At 44.0% G+C, this 22,815-nt stretch overlaps 1 protein-coding gene across 3 annotated transcripts in view; it reads left to right on the top strand.

The window, feature by feature from the left end:
* Positions 1,464 to 22,815, top strand: part of SLC22A16 (solute carrier family 22 member 16) — a 33,370-nt gene continuing 12,018 nt past the window's right edge. The window contains exons 1-6 of one of the 3 annotated variants that reach the window (XM_018053071.1): positions 1,464 to 1,603; positions 6,241 to 6,720; positions 10,364 to 10,481; positions 15,414 to 15,945; positions 20,164 to 20,291; positions 22,692 to 22,801. In XM_018053071.1, the coding sequence (XP_017908560.1) occupies positions 1,551 to 1,603; positions 6,241 to 6,720; positions 10,364 to 10,481; positions 15,414 to 15,945; positions 20,164 to 20,291; positions 22,692 to 22,801 (1,421 nt within the window). In that variant the 5' untranslated portion in view covers positions 1,464 to 1,550. Of the gene's footprint in view, positions 1,604 to 5,425; positions 6,721 to 10,363; positions 10,482 to 15,413; positions 15,946 to 20,163; positions 20,292 to 22,691; positions 22,802 to 22,815 lie in introns of those variants that run through there. The other 2 variants (XM_018053072.1, XM_013966433.2) reach the window with 2 other exon arrangements.

Consider the following 22,815-nt stretch of genomic DNA (forward strand, 5'->3'; position numbering starts at 1 on the left):
TCCTGCTGCTGCTGCTGCTAAGTCACTTCAGTTGTGTCCGACTCTGTGCGACCCCATAGATGGCAGCCCACCAGGCTCCGCTGTCCCTGGGATTCTCCAGGCAAGAACACTGGAGTGGGTTGCCATTTCCTTCTCCAATGCATGAAAGTGAAAAGTGAAAGTGAAGTCACTCAGTCGTGGCCGACTCTTAGTGACCCCATGGACTGCAGCCTAACAGGCTCCTCTGTCCATGGGATTTCCCAGGCAAGAGTACTGGAGTGGGGTGCCATTGCCTCATGTCTCCTGCATTGGAAGGCAAATTCTCAACCACTGGATCACCAGAGAAGTCCCTGAAGGAAGGTTTTTAACTACACATACAATTTCTTTAATAAATACAGAGCTGTTTTGATTATCCTTTTTTTTTTTTCTTGAGTGGGTGTTTATAGCTTGTGTCTTTCTAGGAATTTGTCCTTTTTATCTATGTTGTGCTATTTCTATTTGCTGTAATCAGAACAGCAGAGCTATTTCCCCATAGTTCTCCTCACCCCCAACCCCCCATATCTTTTCCAGGTAAATCTCCTTTGGGTGCTTTGAAACAATATAAGGTCTTGACTGGGCCCTGTGGTTCCCATCTTTCCCTCCTAGGGTCAGCTTTTGCCCAAACTTCTCACTCTCACTCTCTCCCCCTCTCCCCACCGCTTGAACCTCCCAAGCAATCTTGGCAATCTTAAGACTTTCTGGTTAGCAAGAATCTACCCAATTGTATAAAAAAAAAACCATTCCAAATTGTTTATTATTTAATGGATTAATCATTCCAGTAGTATTTGGATTTCAAAAGAAAATAGAATTGTTCATAGCAAAAATAAATCTTTAATGGTGTTATTTCCGGCTCTGCGGCAAGTAGGTGAGGAAGTAGTCTGGGTGATGGGCTTTCCTCTCTTTCAAATCCTCTTCTAGTGTAAGTTTGCTGTTTTCTCTATTCTGCTTGTTTCTACCCAGGGAGTTCCCTTTGCCCTTCGGTTAATACAAGATGTTTCACACAGCTCTGCAGGATTCTGCCACTTCTCAGGGTCATCAGAATCCATTCTTTGTGCTCTGCTCTTGTAGGCCCCAAACGGGCGGACTTCTCTGAGAAAACGGTGTTTGTGCCCAAGAGTGGAATCTGCGTTCCCCACCTTGGGCTGCCGGGTGGACCACCCTTCCCAGGCACCGGCGGGCCTCTCGGGAGCGGCGACCGAAACGGACGCGGTGTCAAGGGTCTGGTGGGGCGGCGGGGAGGGAGCGGGAAGTGGCGGGGCTTGGCATGGGCGCACGGTGCCACCGCGGGCTCCGGGAGCACGGCGCGCCGCGCAAAAGCCCGCGGCGGCGGGGACTCGCTAGAGGAGAAGAGAGAGGAACAGAGCCTGGCCCCGCGCGCGGCTCGAGCCCTTTGACGCGCGGGAGATGCCAAAGCCGCGGCGGGCGGGCCGCGGGGGCCGGGCGGGGCGGGGCAGGGCACCGCTGTGCCCGCAGTCCCCTGCACTAGGCGAGCGTCGCGCGTCCCGCTTCGGAGCGTGGTGCACGGCGGCACCATGGGGTCCAGCAACTTGGAGCTGATTTTTGACAGCGTGGGGCACTTCGGCAGGTAGGGAGATGGGGTAGGGGCGGGGAGGGAGGACGGTGCTCGGGGAGCCGGAGCCACGTGGGTGGAGGCGCCGGTGGGGTCTGTTTCTTTCCGTTGCGGTGGGGTTCTTGCGCGAGCACAGCTCGCGATCCGAACACATCTCCCCACCCCTCCTTTCCGGGAAAAGTCCGGAGGCCTGAGTCCTGACTCCTGGCCCTGGACTGATCCTCTCGAACTCTGGCGGCCGGACGGCCCCAGAGCGAGCAGCGGGCGCTGGGGGCTCGCTTCGGGAGTGGTGGGTGTGGGGTCCCCCGGCGCGCCCTCTGCCGGTGCCGGAGTCCAAAGCCCCGGCTGCAGAGGCCAAGTCACAGCAGGAATGCCTGTTCTTGGCAGCTCGTTGCTCTGACCTGCCAAATGGGGTCCTCTTTCACTTCCCCAGACGACTGCTGTCCCGCCCCAACCAGTGGTAGAGTCTCCTTCAGTGCCTGGCAGGTATTGAATTGCTCTAGGAACAACCGTTTAAAGTTTGTTCGTTCTTTGTGTGTGTGTTTTCGGTTTATGGAAACCTAATATGTGGTGGCTCAGACCAGTGTTCTTGCCTGGAGAATCCCAGAGACAGTGGGCCCCCGTCTCTGGGGTCGCACAGAGTTGGACACGACTGAAGCGACTTAGCAGCGGCAGCAGCAGACGGTAAAACGTCTGCCTACAATGCGGAAGACCTGGGTTCAATCCCTGGGTCGGGAAGATCCTCTGGAGAAGGAAATGGCAAGCCACTCTAGTACTCTTGCCTGGAAAATCCCATGGACAGAGGAGTGTGGTAGGCTGCTACAGTCCATCCGGACGCAAAGAGTCAGACACGACCGAGCGACTTCACTCACTCAATATGTGCCAACCACACAGTGCGGAATTTTACAAAGGGGTGGGGGTGAATCCTTATTTTCATGATTGGGAAACTGAGGCTGGGTCGAGGACCCACAGCTACTGCAGGGCGGGACCTAGGTTTGACCTTTGTGTGGTTGTCACTCTCTTTTCATTTGTCAAATTAATTTTAAAAATTTAAAGTGTATTCATTCATTTATTTATTCATTCATTCGTGGAGAAATACTGCTTTGACCCAGAACGTTTTGGGAGAAGGGGTAGCTGGGTGAGGAGCCATAGAAAGTGTGGATCCAGAGCTTTGGGCTCAGTCTGAATCCTGGCCTGCCACTCACTGCTAAGGTGACCCTGGGAATACTGTGCACAGAATGAGAATTATAATCATTCCTGCCTTAAGCTCCCTTCCAGGCTTGTGATGAAGAGCTGATGCTGTGCTCTTCTCCAGGGTGAAAAGTTGCACAGATGTTGGTTATGATTCCCAGTGTCCACAAGAAAGGAGTGGTGAAGCAGGCAGGGAAGGGGCAGGAGGCCCCAACGCTCCCCTACTTCCTCCTGATACCTGCATTAGTGAATGCTCAGTTGTGCCCGGCTCTGTCCTAAGTTTTTTGTACATGTTACGTTCTTTTACCTTCACTGCAGCCCTTTGAGACTAGTGGTATCACTCTCATTTTACACATGAGGAAACCAGGTCTTGCACCTAAATCACAAATCTCTTAGTAGCAGAGCAGGATTCGATGTCATTGGATGTCCATTGGCCTCCACAGTCCATGCTGTCAACTAGATGCTCTCCTGAGTGCAACCCTGGGATTCAGCCAGGTCCTTCATTGATTATCTCATCTTATCTTCCTTGAAGCAGAATAGCATAGGGATTACAAAATCAGCTCTCGGAATGGATGTCCAAGTTCCAATCCTGGCTTACTAAGTATTAACTATATGGTCTTGAGCATATGACTTACCACTTACTCATCTGCTAAATGGGGGTAATAATAGTACTACACATGTTGGTTATAAGGACTCCACATGCAGCTCTCATTTCATCCTCATGATAAGAGGTAGTAGTTACTAATACCATTCTTTCCCCATGTATTTTAGGGATTAATCACCATACTTAGGAGTTGTAACAAAGAGACCCCTCAATTGGATTTTGTCTCTGGTCACTGTCCAGGGCAGCTGTGCTCCATGGTGTCTCCAGGGACCCAAGTGGGTGAGGCAACTCCACCATCCACAGCACTTGGGGCAGCTGCTCCATGTCCTCACCTGCATGGTCAGGTGTGGCTCGGTGTGGTGGGAGAAAGGGAGAATGGGTTTGGGGAGACAGCTCTTAGCCAGTCACAGTGGAGTAGGCAAAATCTTATCATTCTGTAAGTTATCAATAAATCGTGACTATTATTGTCACCTGAGTCCCCATTCTGGTAGGAAAGGTAGATTGTGAAAGCTACTTATAGGAAGGGAAAGGGTAACCTGTCAATGCTTACAGCAAAAGGTGAAGATAGCGTGACCATATCATAGTAGCCCATATTTTCTCTGGCATTCGCTCTCATTGGTCTCTTTATTGTCTATAAATAGAGAGGGAGGTTATTGTGTATCGTTATCTAGTCTTAAGGAAACCTAGCGACAGTGTGAAGTAGAAGGTCCTAATTGTCTCTCATTTCTCCTTGGTCATTTCTAAGGTGAGGAAACACTGTCCAAATCACCTTTAAAAGAGGAAAGCAGGACACCTAAGAAGAATTAGGTGTTGTTCAACACAAAATACAAGTTTGTATTGAAGTTACAAACACTTCACGGTTTAACCCCCATGTCAGAGGGAATTGAGGAAACAGATTCAGGAGGAACTAAGAGCCTGGATCTTTGAGTTATCTTGGAATAAAGACAGAGAGAGTTTAAAATTTCAGAGGTGGAATGATGAGCCTGTGGCTGACATAGATGTATGGGTATAGGTGGTAGTTGGTTTTTTTTTTTTTTTTCGGTCAGTATATGACCCTTTTAAGCTCTTTTTTGACTTCACCTTATGAACATCATAGTATCTAACACTTAAATGTACCTACAGTATGCCATAGTGCTTTACATGTAGTAACTCTGCATTCCCATAACAACTCATTTTTCAGAGGAGAAAAGATCCTTACTTAAAGGGTAAGGATCTTGCCCCAAAGACCCAGGTGGTAAGTCACCAGAGACAAGCTTCACATCTCGGTAGTCTGGTTCTGGAGTCCATGCTCTTAACCACGGTGGTATAATACTAATTATGTTTTATTATGGGCTACCCGGGTAGTGCCAGTGGTAAAGAGCCTGCCTGCCAGCGCAGGGGACATCAGAGACGCAGGTTCAATCCCTTAGTGCAGAAGACACTGGAGGAGGGCATGGCAGCCCACTCCAGCATTCTTGCCTAGAGATCCCCATGGACAGAGGAGCCTGGCGGGCTATGGTCCATGGGGTCACAAAGAGTTAGACACGACTGAAGCGACTTAGCACATATGCAGGCATGTTCTATTCTATAGAATGATATCAATCTAAGACTGAATGTAATCTTCTTTACCTGTCGCCCAGATAGCATAGGTCTGTTTCCTGGAGGTTCTGGTCATCTTTGCTTTTACTTACCTCTGGTTTTCCTGTCTATTCTTTTTCCATTAGTGTTTCTCTTGGCTGTGGGCATAGTGATGTGTTGTGTCTAAGTCTGTTGTTCTGAAGGAGCCTTGGGCTGGGTAGACACTTGGTGGACAGCAATCTTTATAAGGGAGAAAATGATTTGTTAGAATGCGAGACACCTAATGAAGTAGGATTTTGGTTTGTTTGTTTGTTTGTTTGTTTGTTTTTTGAGGCAGTTATCCTTGTGACTTCCCTGGTGGCTCAGCTGGTAAAGAATCCTCCTGTAATGTGGGAGACCTGGGCTCGATCCCTGGGTTGGGAAGATCCCCTGGAGAAGGGAATGGCAACCCGCCCCAGTACTCTTGCCTGGAAAATCCCGTGGACAGAGGAGGCTTTTGGACTACAGTCCATGGAGTCACAAAGAGTCAGACGTGACTGAGAGACTAAGCACGGCACATCCTTGTGACAGGAAAAGGGAAATTTGAACTGAAAGTGTGCTTAAGACCTTCTCAGCACCTGTAGGTGGGGCAGAGAAGACAGATCCTAGCTTCAGAGGCCTGCCAGGGGAGGTGTTATTTTGTGGGGACTGGGTGTGAATTGAGAACGTGAATAGAGAACTTGTGCGACTCTGTGGAAAAAACTAGTGATAACTGTGGGGTTCAGGCTGGCTGGGGAAGGAGTGGGGCCAGGAAGGTGGCAGTAAACTCGAGAAGCTGGTGGGCGCCAAAGGCTGGAGCCCCGAACAGTGCAGGGGATGGGGTCAATGGGAGGGACGGGGGAGCTGGGAGGATGGGAAGCTGTGGTCAGACAATGTGAGTTTTGCAGCAGTGGGGCCTCTCCAGGTGATGAGACTACTTAGGTACGAAACCCAAACGCCTCAAGGGGCAGGCAGGTAAACTTCACACAAACGAAATCTGTCTGCTGTTTGTGGAGACTGTATTGAGTATGAGCATTGGAATTTGTGAAGTGGGGAAGAGTCGAAGTATAAAAATGTATGTCATGTATGATGTGTGTTACCTTCTCAGTGATATTCATAGGGTTGTCGTTATGCGATGCCTCTTAGGTCCCTAACAGGATTTGGTTGTGTTTATCCCTTTATTCAAGCTAAGCATAATGGAGACCTTTCATGTTTGCCTATGTCTTTATTTCTTAGCCCATAGGTCAGCTATAATAACTTTTCCTTTCCTCTCTCTTTGCAGATACCAAATATTCCTCTATTTTATATGTGCCTTCCAGAATATCTCTTGTGGTATCCACTACTTGGCTTCTGTGTTCTTGTCAGTGTCCCCCCAGCATACCTGTAGGCCCCCAGGCAATGTGAGTCAGGTTCTTTTCCAAGACCTCTCTACTTGGCAGTTGGAGGACATCTGGACCCAGGTCTCCGTGGGCCGTGAGGATCACATCCTCGTGCAGCTGCAGGACGGGGAGGTCTGGGAGCTCACCAGCTGTCGGAGGTTCCGGAGGGATGATCAGTCGAGTCTGGACTATGAGTACAGCGGCCGGAAGAGCAGCTTCCCTTGCTTGGATGGCTACATCTACGACAGAAGCAAGTGGCTCAGCACTGTGGTGACCCAGTGGGATCTGGTGTGTAACCGAGAGTGGTTCGGAAGGCTGATCCAGCCCACGTTTATGTTTGGAGTCCTGCTGGGAGCAGTGATCTTTGGCTACCTCTCCGACAGGTAACATGAAGTCTTTTGTACTGTCTCATCCATCAGCGTAGGGTTCGTTTTCCCATTTCATTGTCTTAGGGGACAGGGAATTATGTTCAAAGCTTTAGTCATTTTCATATTTCCTGCCTAAATACGTACTTCTTTGCTGATCTGTTATTTAGGGACACAAAATAACATAAAGGGGATGGGTTCTGAAGACAGTCTGCCTGTGTTCTGCCATTTATTAGCTGTGGACCTTGGCACATTGCCTGACCTGCATTGCAGAATCTTGCTGGCAATGAAAATAACAATACTCATCTCAGAGGGTTATTGCAAAATTAACGCAGAAAAAGTACCTTGGACATATAACCACTCAGTAGCTACTGCTTATTACTTTGAATATTTTTTCTTTAAATAGACTTGCTTTTAAGGAGGATAGTCTGGCCCTATGCAGTGATATCTATGAAATTGTGTGATGTACCAATCAAATTAAAAAATATATATACTTTAAAATGAACATATATCTCTTAAAATAAGGCAAAGTTCATCCGTGTATGGATATGGACCACACTTTTAGTGCCTGTCCCAGAGCACAGAGATAAACTTATTTATTTGGCCCCATAGTTGTGAATTTTACAGGCATGTCTTGGGCACTGGGAACCTAAAGACAGCTGCTTAAGTCAGAAATCCCTGCCTTCAGTGTGTGCTAGTCACACGGGACCAAGAATCACATCGAAAGAAGTATTATAGGGCTTTGTTGTGTCTGGGGCCATATTAGAAGCAAAGGCCATGGAGACAAAGACTATGGAAGCCTAAAGGGAGGAGGACCCAGGTCTTTCCCTCCACCTCCCACATCCCCTCCAGGAGGTGGGGTTTGAATAATGAAACTGCAACAGAAGTGGAGTCTATTAGTAAAATAGGTATTATTTGGTGACTGAAGTTACCATCTCAGTGTATAAGAATCTTCTGCTTCATAAGCTTCCTGGGAAGGATGAAAGTTGAGTTGTCAGTGGGGACAGGAGCAAAACAGGAGTCGAGGAGGTAGATACTCCCTTTTGGAAAGTCCGTCAGTGGAGGAAATGCAAGATGCAAGGTGGCTACAGGAATGATGGGGATCCAGAGAAGGTTCTTGTCTTTGGCTGAAAGAGACTTCAACTGAAAGGGAGGGGTCAGAGGAGTGGGAGGGATAGAGGGAAAAGAAATAATTGGTAGAATAAGGCCTCAGAAGAGTTGGGAAGAGACATGAACCAATACAAAGATTGCAGAATGGTATTTGAAGAGAAAAGGGTGTGTGTCTCTGGACAGGAGGGAAGAAAAAAAGGCTGCAGGCAGAGGCAGGTCTTGTTGGCAGTTGGGCAGAGCAGGAAATTGCAGAGCTTTCTCTGGTGTTCTTTGTTCTCTGCTCATCATCAAGAGAGTTGCTCATCTGTTACAGAGAATGAAAACGTTGTGGGTAGACGAGGGATGGATGAAAATAGTTTAAAATGACATTCAGGGCTCAAATGAGATTGGGAAACCTTTAAATGTAGGGCCAACAATCCCTACTAGTGCCCGTGGGAGCAGAGCAGGCTGAGGCTGTGAATTTGACAGTTTCCAATTTGCTTACATACTCTCTGCTGCAATGGGCAAACGTGTTGCTTGGAATCTCAGGACTGTATTCTTTTGCCTTAAAATGATCTGTCAGGGACATCTCATAGGGAGAAAATATTTGCAAATCATATAGCTAATGACAGTCTAGTATCTAGAATACATTAAAAAAACTCTTATAACTCAATAATAAAAAGACAAATAACCCAATTCAAAAATGGACAAGTGATTTGGATGGATATTTTGCCAAAGAATATATACAAATGGCCAATAAGCACATATAAAAATGTTCAACATCAATAATCATTAGGGAAATGTAAATCAATACTATAGTGAGATACCCCTGGTCACTAGAATGGCTGTAATCAAAAAGACAGATAATAAGTGTTGTCCATAACAAGTGTTGTCAATAACAAGTGTGGATATGAAGAAATTGTTGGGATGGTAGAATTGGGGCAGCCACCCTGGAAAACAGTTTGGCAGCTTCTTAAAAATTAAACATAAAGTTAGCATATGACCCAGCAATTCCACCCCCAGGTACATATCCAAGAGAACTGAAAACATAACTTGACATAAAATCTTGTTCACAAATATTCGTGGCAGCATTATTCATTATAGCCAAAAAAGTGGAAACAATGTCCAAATGTCCATCTAGGGATAAACGGATGAACAAAACGTGGTATGGCCACACAATGGAATGTTGTGTGTGTTAGTCGCTCAGTCATGTCCGACTCTTTTGTGACCCCATGGACTGTAGACCACCAGGCTCCTCTGTCCATGGAATTCTCCAGGCAAGAATACAGGAGTGGGTTGCCATTCCCTTCTCTAATGGAATGTTATTGAGTCATAAAAGGGAATTAAGTACAGTAACATGGATGAACTTTGAAAGCATAATAAAATAAGCCAGGCCTTATGGTGTGCGATTCCATTTATATAGAATGTCCAGAAGAGGCAACTCTATAAAGACAGAAAGTAGATTGTGGCTTTCAGGGGACAGAGGGAACAGAGAATAAGAAATGATTCCTGGGTGCAGAATTTCTTTTTGGAAGGATGAAAATGTCTTGGAACTAGAGAGTGATGAGTTGCACAATTCTGTGAATCCACTTGGAGAAGGCAATGGCACCCCACTCCAGTACTCTTGCCTGGAAAATCCCATGGACAGAGGAGCCTGGTAGGCTACAGTCCATGGGGTTGTGAAGAGTCTGACATGACTGAGCGACTTCACTTTCACTTTTCACTTTCATGCATTGGAGGAGGAAATGGCAACCCACTTCAATATTCTTGCCTGGAGAATCCACTAAAAAGCCACTGAATTGTATACTTTAAAACTGTGGTCCCCAGCCTTTTTGACATCAGGGACTGGTTTCATGGAAGACAAGTTTTCCATGGACCGGGGCAGGTGGGGGATGGTTTCAGGATGATCCAAGTACATTACGTTTATTGTGCACTTTATTTCTATTCTAATGCTGCTGCTGATCTGATCTGACAGGAGGTACAGGTCTGCAGCCTGAAGGTTGGGGATCCTGCTTTAAAAGACTGGATTTTGTATCATATGAGTTACATCTCACTTTTTAAATCCGTAGGCATGTAATTGTTATTTGTTTGCTTTTTAAAGAAGGAAATTCCCTTCCCAATTATGAAAATATAGGGCAAATAGGCAACTTATTCTACTAGCAGAATGTCGCTAGATTTCTGTTTTTAGAGGGGCTTGTTAAGAGTTGCCTCCCCCTTTGTGGGCAGAGCCAGCCCAACAGGGAAGATGATCCAGCAGGTGACAGAGCAGGTGCTGACAGGGAAAGGACAGATCTTCCCTCTCCTTCCTCCTAATCCCAGGTTAGGAGGTCCTTTGGGGACCACCCAGAGTGATTGTGTGTGTATATTAGCAGCTCAGGTGGAGACTTGGCCACTGAAAAACTGGCCTTTTGAAAAAATTGTGTGTTAACTCATGATTTACCCAAAATAAATAAGTCAAATACATAAGCTACTGAAAATATAGGTAAAATTTATCTTTCTTGAATTAGAGTGGATGTTTTAAACTGTTGCAGCCACACCTTGCTCCTTCCACTGTGTGATTCTTATTTTTCAGGGCAGGAAGACGCCTTGTTTTGTGGGCCTCAAGCACCGGTGTATTTTTGTTTGGCATAGCGGCGGCATTCACATTTGATTATTACAGCTTCATAGTCGCACGCTTTCTTCTTGCTATCGTGAGTTGGGTTGTTGTTGGGGTTTGTGTTTGTTTGTTTGTTTTTGCCTCTTTAATTCCACTGCAGTATTTTTATATTAAACCTTAACTCTCTTAGTTGTGCTTATTTGAATCTAGAGAGATAGTGATCAAGGACTAATCTTTGTTCACTGCCCAAGTCTTTCTGTAGAATATTAGTGCCTTATGCTTAAAATGAAGGCTGTTAAATGAAAAATTGTGGCTTAGTAGGCTGAAACGTTTCACTGGACTCTGTGCCTGACACGTGATCCACATTCCACCATTACTAGCAGCAGGGATCTGTGAGACATCACTTCCAGTTGGCATTTTATTGGGGATTCTGGCCAACTGTTTTTGTTGTTTAGTTGCTCAGTCATGTTCAACTCTTTTGCAACTCCATGGACTGTAGCCCACCAGGCTCCTCTGTCCATGAGAATCCCATGGATTCTCCAGGCAAGAATACTGGAGTGGATTGCCATTTCCTCCTCCAGGGGATCTTCCTGACCCAGGGATCGAACCCTTGTCTCCTGCATTGGCAGATGTATTCTTTACCTCTGAGCCACTAGGGAAGCCCATTCCAGCCAATACTGTAAGGCAAAAGATAGAGAAGAGACAGGAAGAACAAGAGGGAGAGAGGAAGGCACAAGGGGACAGAAAGAAAAAAAGTCATTATTTATACCCATTACAAATAATAGCTCCAATTATTTTACTTCTGAGCAGTTATGTCAGTCTAGACGTATGCATGAGCCAGACAGTTAAGGCATATTGTTAAGAATGTCATTTGTATAATGTGCAGGAAGGGTAAAAACAAAGCTTCAGACCTTTTTGTTTTGGGGAACAGGGGAGGATAGTGGAAAGGGCATGTGTTTGAATCCCAGCATTGTCATATATTAGCTTCTCAGCTGTGTGACCTTGGGCAAATGCCTTATCCTCTTCGAACCTTAACTTCTGATCTGTAAACTGTAGAAAAGAATAACTATTTCACTGGGTTGTTACCAGGACTCGAGATTCAGGGAAATGTCTGTAGTTCAGAACCTGGCACAGAGTAAAGCTGACTGTTGGAAGTGGACCAGGGAGTTTCCACACTCAGTGAGGCTTCCGGACAGGCTCCATACTACCTCACAGCAGCAGCAGCGGCTCTTTGGAGGTCACTGTTCAAGGATAACAGAGTGAAGTTTTCTCTTCGGGAGGAGCTTGTGATCTTGCTGAACACAGAGCAGGGCATACATGCCCTGTCACTGGAGCAGATGACCTAAGGGTGTGGGGAGAAGCCAAGGACTTCAGCCTCAGAAGAAGAGGTCACTGTGCCCCCTCCAAGGGCAAGGTGGTATATTCTTTTTTGGAGTCTTCATCAACAGCTAAGAAGGGTCCCTAAGAAGCCACTCATAGATGGTCAAGGATAGAAGGATGCATTAAAAACAATTTAGGAGAATCAAAGGTGTTGTATCTTTAAAAAGTATAATATTTTTGGGAATGCAGAGAGTTTTTAACACAAGAGATAACAACCAGCAGTTCTGTCTCCACTAAGGACAGAATAAGAGGAAATGACTCTGTAGCTGCAGGGTGAGGTTTGATAATAGACCTTCTGGTGGGAATGATTGTACAACAGAGGCAAGGAGAGGTCTTGAGAGAGTGTGGAGTCCTCTTTTGGAATAATTGAGAGAATAATTCTAAAATTATCTTTTTTGGTCTTGCGAAATACCTTGAGCTGATTTCCAGAGCCAAGAAAATCAGACAGCCACCCATAGAATACTTCTGTAAAATGTGGTATTAATTTTCTGTGGCTCTTTCCTTTGTTTTTTATGGGAAATATATTTGTGATACAATTCTGCTTAGGGAAGATGCAGGCAGATTCATTTACTCAGCACATTTATTGATCTACCTACAGACTGTCATGCTAAGTAAACCTGACCAGGATGTTTCAATAACCCTATAGTGTAGCAAGAAGGCAAGATGCTGACGGACCATTGTAAAAAATCCATACAGTGTTGAAAATAAGGACCAGCAGTGGGGGGAGGGGCTCCACACAGTGGGGGATGGGATGGGGAGTCTAGCTAGTCAGGGTCTTTTTAGTCTGAGGGATAGGTGAGAGAAGAACCTTATAGGCAGAGGGAGTAGCAAGTGAGAAGGCCTAGAGATGTGAAGAAACTGGAGGTCTAGATACCAGGAGAATAGAGAGGCAGTGAAATGCATGGTGAGGCTGAAGGAGAGAGAGATGGCTAGGCAGACCTTGTAAGATGACAAAGGGTTTGCCTGGTTTCCTGAAGGTAATGAGAATCCTCTGAAGGGGTTCAGTGAATTCAGGGGTGAAATGGTCATTCTGACTGCTGAGTCAGGGGTGGGGTCAGGGTAGATGTGAGGAATTGAGTATTATTACTGGAGGTGACAGGTGCAAATGGGATCAAGGAGACTTTTTGGAATTATTCAGGCAGTTGTGCATGGATTGTTTGAACCCAGTGACAGAAGTAACTGGTAGAAGTGGGAGGGAACTCCAAAAGAACTGGCCTTGAAAAAACATCTTGAGGACTGATGTTATAGCTTACCTTGATGGGGAATTAAAGGGGAAATTTGTAGTGTCTGAAGGTTTAAATTTACCAAACCACTGGATTCTTCAATATGGGAAGCCTCATTATCAGGCTTCATTATCTAGGAGTCTTGCAATTACAAGGTTGCATGGGGAAATAAAAGCTCAAAATGAGAGACTGACCATTTGTACAGTCATCCCTATCAAGCACCTCTCTGCTTGCTGCTACTGGGCTAGCCTCTTTCCAACTCTGATGCAAAATGAAATTGCAGATCTTACAAAAGATGCTAAACGACAAAGAGTCTTTGAAAGCAGTGGGAGAAAACTGCCTTAATGCTACACAGATCCCTTGACCAATTGGGACCTGGCAGAGATAGACCAATTAACTTTTGAAGAAATGAATATCCATAAAGATAATGACAAGACAAGCCTTCAAAAGAGCGTGATTTGAATATCAAAGGATTAAGAGAGGGCTTTGGGGAAGTCAGTGGTGCCCCAGAATAATTTTTCAAAAGTTAATTTTACAATTTAATTTATATTAATAAAAGTCAAATGTGAAATAATTTTGTAGAACTTCCAGTCCTTTTGCCACCACCCTCCTCCACAAAAAATCCATTTGTTTCATTCTTTGTTTATTCCCTGAGTAGTCACATAGTGTTATTATAATCTGAATTTTGTTAAATTTAATATAGGCCTGCTTTTAAAATAAAGGTTTTCCTCCATTCTTTTTATTGTGGTAAAATGCACATTACATTATTTACCATCATAACTATTTTTAAGTATCTACAGTTCAGTGATATTAAATACATTCATACTGTTGTACAACCATCCCTGCCATCCATCTCCAGAATTCTTTTTGTCTTGCAAATCTGAAAGTCTATATTCATAAAACAGTAGCTCCCCATACTCCTTTCCCCTCAACCCCTAGCAACCACCATTCTACCTTCTGTCTCTCTGAATTTGACTACTCTAGATACTATGCCTGATATGAATGGAATCATACAATATCTGTCTTTTTGTGATTAGCTTATTTCACTTAGTGTAATGTCCTCAGAGTTAATCCATGTTGGAGCATATGTCAGAATATTCTTTTCTTAAGGCTAAATAATACTCCATTGTGTATTATCTATTCATCTGTTGATGGATTGCTGTTGATGGGAGCTTGGATTGCTTCCGTATTTTAGCTACTGTGAATAATGCTGTTATGAACATAAGTGTAAAAATATTTCTTTGAGATCCCACCTTAAATTCTTTTGGGTATATTCCCAAAATGGGATTGCTGGATCATAAGGCAATTATATTTTTAGTGTTTTGAGGACTCTCCATACTGTTTTCCTTAGTGGCTGTACCATTTTACATTTCTGCCAACAGTGCGTAAGGGTTCTGATTTCTCCATATCATCACCAACACTTACTTTATTTTATTTTATACTAGCCATCCTAATGTCCCTGAGGTGGCATATCAAATCGTGGTTTTGATTCGCATTTCCCTAATGATTAGTGATGCTGAGCATCTTTTCGTTGCTTATTGGCCATTCCAGTATTTTCTTTGGAGGAATCTGAGCCCATTTTTGAATTTGATTTTTTGTTTGGTTAACAGATATTTGGTCCTATCCAAACCATCCATAAGACATTTGGTCCATGCCAAAAGGTAGCTGATATCTGGTCTTATCCAAAACCATTTGGCTTGGACCAAATATGCTTATAGGTCTTTTGGGTAGGACCAAATTTCCAGGACCTTTTGGTGTGGACTGAATGTTTTATGGATGTTTCTGACAGGACCAAATATCATGTAAGGTTTTGTTTTATTTTTGAGTTTTAGAAGTTCTCTGTGTATTCTGGATATTAGTCTCTTATCAGATATATGATTTGCATATCTCTTGTTCCATAAGTTGCCTCTTCACTCCAGTGATAGTGTCTTTTGATGCATAGATGTTTTGAATTTCCCTGAAGTCCAATTTGTCTGTTTTTGTTGTTATTGCATGTCAAAATGAAATTTTAATCAAATCTTTTTCTTTTCACTAATTACTATAAATGGTTTGTTCCCATTTAGAATTTAGGATTTAATAAAAAAGGCTCTTCTCTATATAGATAAATGAATACACATATTTGCAAGGAACTGAGATGTAAATTCACACTGTAAAGGAATATTTAAATGAAGCAAAAGGCAGTGTCTAACATCATGCAAAACCACTCAAACTTTGCCTTTTGGGGTAGACAGGGTGTGGGAAGATGAGAGGACACATTTGAAGAAGAAGGATGGATTGGATTAAATTCCATTGTATGGATGTGATATGGGTTTCAGAAAACAAAGCTTTCTTTTCTTTCTGGTGTGATTTGCAGAGGGTCAAACTCCTTAGTAGTTGTGTGTGTGACCTTAAATCTGGCCCACCCTCCCTGCTTTGTTTTGCAGTCTGCAAGTGGCTATCTCGTGGTGGTGTTTGTCTATGTGACAGAATTTGCCGGCATGAAGTCTCGGACGTGGGCGTCCATCCACTTGCATTCCTTTTTTGCCTTTGGAACCATGGTGGTGGCTTTGACGGGCTACTTCGTCAGGACCTGGTGGATCTATCAGATAGTGCTCTCCTCCGTGACTGTCCCCTTTATCCTGTGCTGTTGGATGCTCCCAGAGACACCTTTTTGGCTTATCTCAGGGGGAAAATATGAAGAGGCACAAAAAGTAATTGATACGATGGCCAAGTGGAATAGGACGAGATCCTGTAAACTGTCAGAACTTTTATCACTGGATCACGATGGTTCTGCTGGTAATAAGCCCTCTCAAGTTGAGAAGCACACCCTGTCAGAACTGTTTTATGACTGGAGTATTGGAGCAAGGACACTTATTCTTTGGCTGATTTGGTTCACAGGGTGTTTGGGGTTCTACACCTTCTCCTTGAATTCTGTTCATTTGGGAGGCAGTGAATATTTAAATCTCTTCCTTATGGGTAAGTGGTTAAACTATATTAAGTGCAGCTGCGAAGTGAAATTTCTACCAGGTTTTGAGAGTATTTCTATTGTCTTTATTTCTACCAGGAACAACACTGCCAGCTAAGTCATTATGGTCTTTTTTAGTAGTGTGTGTGTGTGTATGTGTATGTGTGTGTGTGTGTGTGTGTGTGTGTGTGTGTGTGTCGGTAGCTCGGTCATGTCCAACTCTTTGTGACCCCATGGACTGTAGCCCTCCATATACCTCTGTCCAGAATTCTCCAGGCAAGAATACTGGAGTGGGTAACCATTTCTTCTCCAGGAGCTCTTCCTGACCCAGGGATTGAACCTGGGTCTCCTGCATTGCAGACAAATTCTTTACCATCTGAGACACCAGGGAAGCCCCTTTTAGTGAAAATCGAAGACTTGAGTCCCTCCTTCCTTTCCTGCCTCTTCCCCTTGCTTGCTTCCTTCCTTTAAGCCCATTGCCATCTCAGAACTGCAGTTCAGAGGTACCTTCTATAACTTTTGGCCTGTACTTTCAGATTTCTTTTTATGCATCTCCATACATTTGTACAGATAAATGTTTTATATTTTAACATAAATGAGATTATTCACTACATACTGTTTTTTGCAAGTTGCATTCCTTTTAAAATTTAGCATGTCTTGGAGCTCTTCTGGTATCTTTCTACCCTCTAATTTAGGAATTTTAGTCAGTAAAATAACCTAAACACATGCAACTGTAGTTTATGATGTCATGCTTCTTTTAATTCAGTGGCAGGTTAAAATAGCTCTGAAGCTGTGATAGCCTGAGGTGTAACTCCTAACCAAATTCACACCAGACATGAGAGAATTATCAGAAATGCATTTGTGCAGAATTATCAGAAATGCATTTGTTTCTGTGTAGGCTACTTGCATTTGATATTATCCCCAGAAGAGTCTGCTTTAAAATTGTTATACATAAATGTCATCCCTTCTCATCAAAGTGCTCTGATGAGACACCTGTTTTTGTTGATTATAGCACAAAGGAATTATAAGTCATTTTAAGAAAAAAAGAACTACTCTTTTTTTTAGGGGGGACAGACCAACAAGTTTATAAAAAGAGCCCATCTTGACTTCAAACACATTTTATAAACAAATGAACAAGTGAATGCATTCTACGTGTCAGTTTGAGAAACAGGGACTGAACCCGGGTCTCCCGCATTGTAGGCAGATGCTTTACCATCTGAGCCACCAGGGAAGGCCAGGATTTCTAGAACAGAGCAGCGAATGGTAGCAGAATCAAGTGAGGTGGGGTGTGACGTTGGGAAGTTTAGGAATGCTGGGGTTTTGGATCTTTATGATATAGTCTGTTAAATTTGATGGAGATGTATTACTTCTCAAGGAAACAGGCCATCTCATAAATATAAAAATGTTTCCAAGACAAATAGCATTGTTTTATAGCCACTGGGCTTCCCCGATGGCTCAGCAGTAAAAAACCTGCCGACAATGCAGGAGACGGGGGTTTGATCCCTGGGTCGGCAAGATCCCCTGGAGGAGGGCCTTGCAACCCACTCCAGTATTCTTGCCTGGAGAATCCCATAGACAGAGGAGCCTGGGGGGCTACAGTCTATGGGGTTGCAAAGAGTCAGACAGGACTGAAGCGACTGAGCACACACATAGTCTCCACTGCCTTTGATCTTTTCATGTCATGACCCTTGCCAGTAGCCCTCTGCTTGTCAAGCGCTCCTAGTCAGTACTTTCGTGCTGTGCAAATTTTGAACAAGTTTTCAGCTCCTGAGATGGTCTGAGATTGGTGGGGATTTCAGTTCAGGTTTTGTGCCACTTGCAGGTGATGAATGCTACAGTAGCCTCAGGACATACCTTTGGGGTTATATGGAGATAGGATCAAAATGGGGTCTGAGTGATTAGAGAGATTAGACATCATAAAAGTGAAGAAAAAAATGGCACATTGTCCTAATCCCAGAAGGGTTCGTTGGTTGCACCATTTCTAAACCAGACATAGTCAAGCCAAAAATAGAGACGTGGCATCGCTACAGCTCAAGAAGAATCAAGGTGAAATACACTTGAAAAGGTCTCTTCAGCTTTCCCAGTAGCTGTGCAGCTTTGCTAGGCTCCAGGAATTCAGCTGGTGGCCTTGCACACAGTGCTAGAGAGAGGAGAGCCCAGAGTCAGACGTGGAGGGAATCAGACATGAGGGAGGGAGGTGGCAGGAAAGGTTTGGCTCCCAAAGACCAGTCCCTGAGCTGTCACTTACTCATTTCGCTCAAGACATTTAGTGCTGGGAATGATTGAAGGTGGGAGGAGAAGGGGACGACAGAGGATGAGATGGTTGGATGGCATCACCGACACAATGGACATGGGTTTGGATGGACTCCGGGAGTTGGTGATGGACAGGGAGGGCTGGTGTGCTGCAGTCCATGGGGTCGCAAAGAGTTGGACAAAACTGAGTGACTGAACTAAACTGACTGATTTAGTGTTAGTTGGAAAGTAGAGGTGGTAATCCAGGTATTCCCAGGAGGTTCTTTTGAGAATCATTGTTTTATTTGATCTTGAAAAGTCCTTAAAAAAAAAAAAAAGAGTAGGGTAATGGATGAACCTACTGTTTTGGTCCAGAGGCACCAGACCTTACAGCAGGGTCTGTGAAGGGGAGGCGTTTCCTCTGGAGTTGTTTATTTTTCATGTTAATGAAGAGAAGGTCAAGGCTATGGTTTTTCCAGTAGTCATGTATGGATGTGAGAGTTGGACTGTGAAGAAAGCTGAGTGCCCAAGAATTAATGCTTTTGAACTGTGGTGTTGGAGAAGACTCTTGAGAGTCCCTTGGACTGCAAGGAGATCCATCCAGTCCATTCTAAAGGAGATCAGACCTGGGTGTTCTTTGGAAGGACTGATGCTAAAGCTGAAACTCCAGTACTTTGGACACCTCATGCAAAGAGTTGACTCATTGGAAAAGACTCTGATGCTGGGAGGGACTAGGGACAGGAGGAGACGGGGACGACCGAGGATGGGATGGCTGGATGGCATCAGCGACTCAATGGACGTGAGTTTGAGTGAAGTCCGGGAGTTGGTGATGGACAGGGAGGCCTGGCGTGCTGCAATTCATGGGGTCGCAAAGAGTTGGGCACGACTGAGCAACTGAACTGAACTGAACTGAACTGAAGAGAAGGGAGACTCGTCTCTCCAGCAGGGCTCAGAATGTTATGTTTTGTCTTTGTCCAGCCTTTTTTTTTCTGAGCAGCTGCAGCAGAGTTTAATTTCTGATGTACTGCTAAGAATGTTAACTCAGGGAATATGTATCCACCTGCAGTGATATGTTCCCAAAACCACAAAAGACATGTAGACCCAGACCTGCCAGGCCAGGTGCTAATAGCATTCTGTAGTTAAACAGGCAAGTGCACACCAGTCCTCAAAGGCAGTGATGGGTAGCGTCCTGAGGTTAGGCAAGCTGCAGAGGGTCGAAAGAAGAGACCGTTCACTTATATGGACAATCTAGGCTAATAAGCAGTGACAGTTTCTCAGAGGCTACTGGGTTTGCTCAGTTTTGCTGAGAAATCTTGCTTGCTCCCTGTTGCGTTCTGGGTGATAGATGTAAAGCTTTTTGGTTCTGGATCTAAGATTCAAACTTCGGTTCTTCAACGGAAGGGCTTTTAAGTCAGTTCCGGACTTTGTTTTTTGTTGAGGGGGAGTTAAAGGAGATCCAAGACAAGGTCCTTGCTCAGTGGGGGATTCATAGTAGCTTAACTTTTAGGTTTAAAATCCATCAAACAATTATCATTACTATGGACCTAGCTGCACTGAATTTTCTACCTTAATTTCTAAGTTCGAAGTTACTGATACAAACATTTCCCCATAGCTCTGTCAAGCAGAAGCCAAAGATCAGAAAAGATCAGTGTTGTCTGTTAATTTATGTATTTGTTCATTGCACCGGCCTGCCCTCCAGGCACTGTGCTGTGTGTCCTGGGAGCTTCCAGCCTCACTGGGGATTAAGATTCTGAGGAGAGATGATAAGTGCTAAGCAGATTATGTGAGCATTAGGGCACATCTCAGTAAACATTCTCCCCACTCCAGTGAGTTTAAAAGTCACAGGCCTTTCTGCCTCTTAGGGAGTTGTTAGATAGTTCTTAGAAGTCCGTGAGATCAGAGAGAGGGCTGACTGTTCCATTGGGTTAGAAGGCGGGGTCCCCCTGTTCAGCTGGATACTCTGGCTTATAGAGATGTGTCCTTTTGCTCCATGACAGGGGTAGTGGAAATTCCTGCCTATGTCTTTGTGTGCTTGGGGATGGACCGTGTGGGGAGAAGAAACATTCTGATTTTCTCCCTTCTGTCAAGCGCAGTGACCAATGGTGTGATTATGGTGATCCCCAAGGTGAGTTCTTTTATGTTTTACTTAGGGAATGGTTAGTTATACTGTGACAGTTTGATGGGGACATTTTCAGCTTATGAATATGAAGATGAAATAAGACATAGAAATAGATTATATTCATAATATTTTAAATGTTTTCTTAAAAAAACCCATTCCTTCTCTGTTATAATAAATAGTAGAAAATTTAAGGGAAAAAGAAATGTGGGAGGCGGGGGCGAAGCCCAAAATCCCACTTCTCAGAGATGGTCAGTGTTGTACTGTGTAAACACGGTAATCTTGAGTGAGGAGAGTAGATTGCACTTTCCAGTGAGTATCATCATCTTAAACTTTTATTCACTCATGAAAGTTCTATCCGGCATCTAGTATGTGCCAGGTTCTTTTCTAGGTACTGAAGACATGCAGTAAGTCAAGTTTCTCTGAGTAAAATGAAGAAAAACAAAATTGAATGAGGGATGGAGAGTGACTGTGTTTGGAGGGGGAATGCACATGTGTACTGTTACTTTACCTAAGGTGGTTGAGGATGGTGTGCCTCTCAGAGAATGTGACATTTGGTCAGAAATCTGAAGGAGCAAGGGAGTCATGGGGACAGAGGAAAGATACTATGAGTCTTATGTTCAGAATTGTCCCAGTTTAAATAGTCTTATTTTTCACTGTGGTAGGTTAGTAGTTTCCAATTTCTATTGTGCATCTATTTCCCAAGAATTTTGTTTCTAAGAATGCAATTTCTTAGTGAGAAACAGTGCCATAAACTACTGAAATGACTTCCTCATTCCTGTATTTTGGCAAACTCTTTGGCCTAGGATACCTCTTGCACCCAGAAGAACTCTTCCTTTTTTCACCTCAAATGTTACTAGAACCTGTATTTTCATTCTCAATATAGAAAATACAGTCACTGTAACAATACTTTAAAATAATTTATATTTTATATTATATAATTATAGTGATTATATAATTATAAAGCAATAGTATCTCAACATTTAGATCAAGGCATTTTAAGTTTTGTATATTGTTTGAAATCTAATTTCAAACAATTGTTTGAAAGCTAACCAGTGACTTCCTTTTATGCTTCACTTAATTATCAGTGAATAATTGGTGAATCAAATGTTTTATGGATTGAAATTTCCAGGTGATTGATACTTGCAACTGATTCACATTAGTTAAAATTGCTTAAGACTTGGAGGTCTCTGCCACTTTGAAGGAGCTTCATCCATACCTTTTTTGCATGTGTTTTTAAGTAGCTTGCAGTTCTATTAGTTGAGTTGATGGCAATTGTCTTTGAGCCAGTGAGGATTTAGGGGAACCCTGGCCACCTCATGCGAAGAGTTGACTCATTGGAAAAGACTCTGATGCTGGGAGGGATTGGGGGCAGGAGGAGAAAGGGACGACAGAGGATGAGATGGCTGGATGGCATCACTGACTCAGTGGCATCACTGACTCGATGGACATGAGTCTGAGTGAACTCTGGGAGTTGGTGATGGACAGGGAGGCCTGGCGTGCTGCAATTCATGGGGCTGCAAAGAGTCGGACATGACTGAGCGACTGAACTGAACTGAACTGAACTGAGAGCTTTTCACCTCTACGGTGGTTAAGCCCCAGCAGTAATGTGGAAGACCGGAAAGTGGCTGATGGCATTTCTAGAAATAGAGTACTAACCCCTAATCACAAAAATTGCCTCTCTAATAAAACTTCTCTCCAAATGGTAACGTCAACATAATACAATTTTTCTGAGTTCCATTAATTCATTCAGCAAACACTGAATGCAAAGTAATGAAGGTGATGGGTGACACCGGCTGCCTTAATACAGGCACCCCCAAATCTCAGTGACTTCACATCATAGACGTTTATTTCTTGCTCACAGAAAGTTTGAGGTGGCTCTTTGCTGGTGGGTATAGGGGTGGTGAAGGGGGTGTTTGGCTCCCTGGAGTCACTCAGGGATGCAAGTTGGCAGAGGTGCTGCCACCCCTAATGCATGAACTCCACGGTCACCTGGGTCTCAACACCCAGCTGGCAGACAAGGGAGGAGAGAAAAGATGGACTATGAGACGTCTCTGAGAACTACTACAGGAAGTAGAATACGCCAAGGATGACCGCAGAAGCTACCTGGGAGGGTCTTATTCCACAGTGTCTCTTCCCAAATGTCTCTTCTTAGTTGGTAATTTGAAATCTCCTAGGAGAGGAGGCATTGTAAAACTTTTCTCTAAATCTCATAAAGAGGGAAAGCTTTTGCAGACCATGAGCAGAATTTACAAAATAGATTCAAACAAAAATGAAACTTACTGTTCTGAAAGACACTGGAGGATTAGAAAGTTTTAAGTAATAATTTTAAGGATTTTCTCTTTTTCTGTTAAAAATATTACTTGATGACAAAATGATGGTCTATTTTGCCAATATATGCATTTTCAGGAATACCATTTTTGGCTAGTAGTGGCAACTATGGCTGGAAAATTTTTCATAGGGGCAGCGTTTGGCCTTATATACCTTTATACAGCGGAGCTGTATCCAACCATTGTAAGGTAAGAGTTACTTA

The sequence above is a fragment of the Capra hircus genome, chromosome 9, assembly GCF_001704415.2.
Source record: "Capra hircus breed San Clemente chromosome 9, ASM170441v1, whole genome shotgun sequence".
In the NCBI taxonomy this organism is placed as follows: domain Eukaryota; kingdom Metazoa; phylum Chordata; class Mammalia; order Artiodactyla; family Bovidae; genus Capra; species Capra hircus.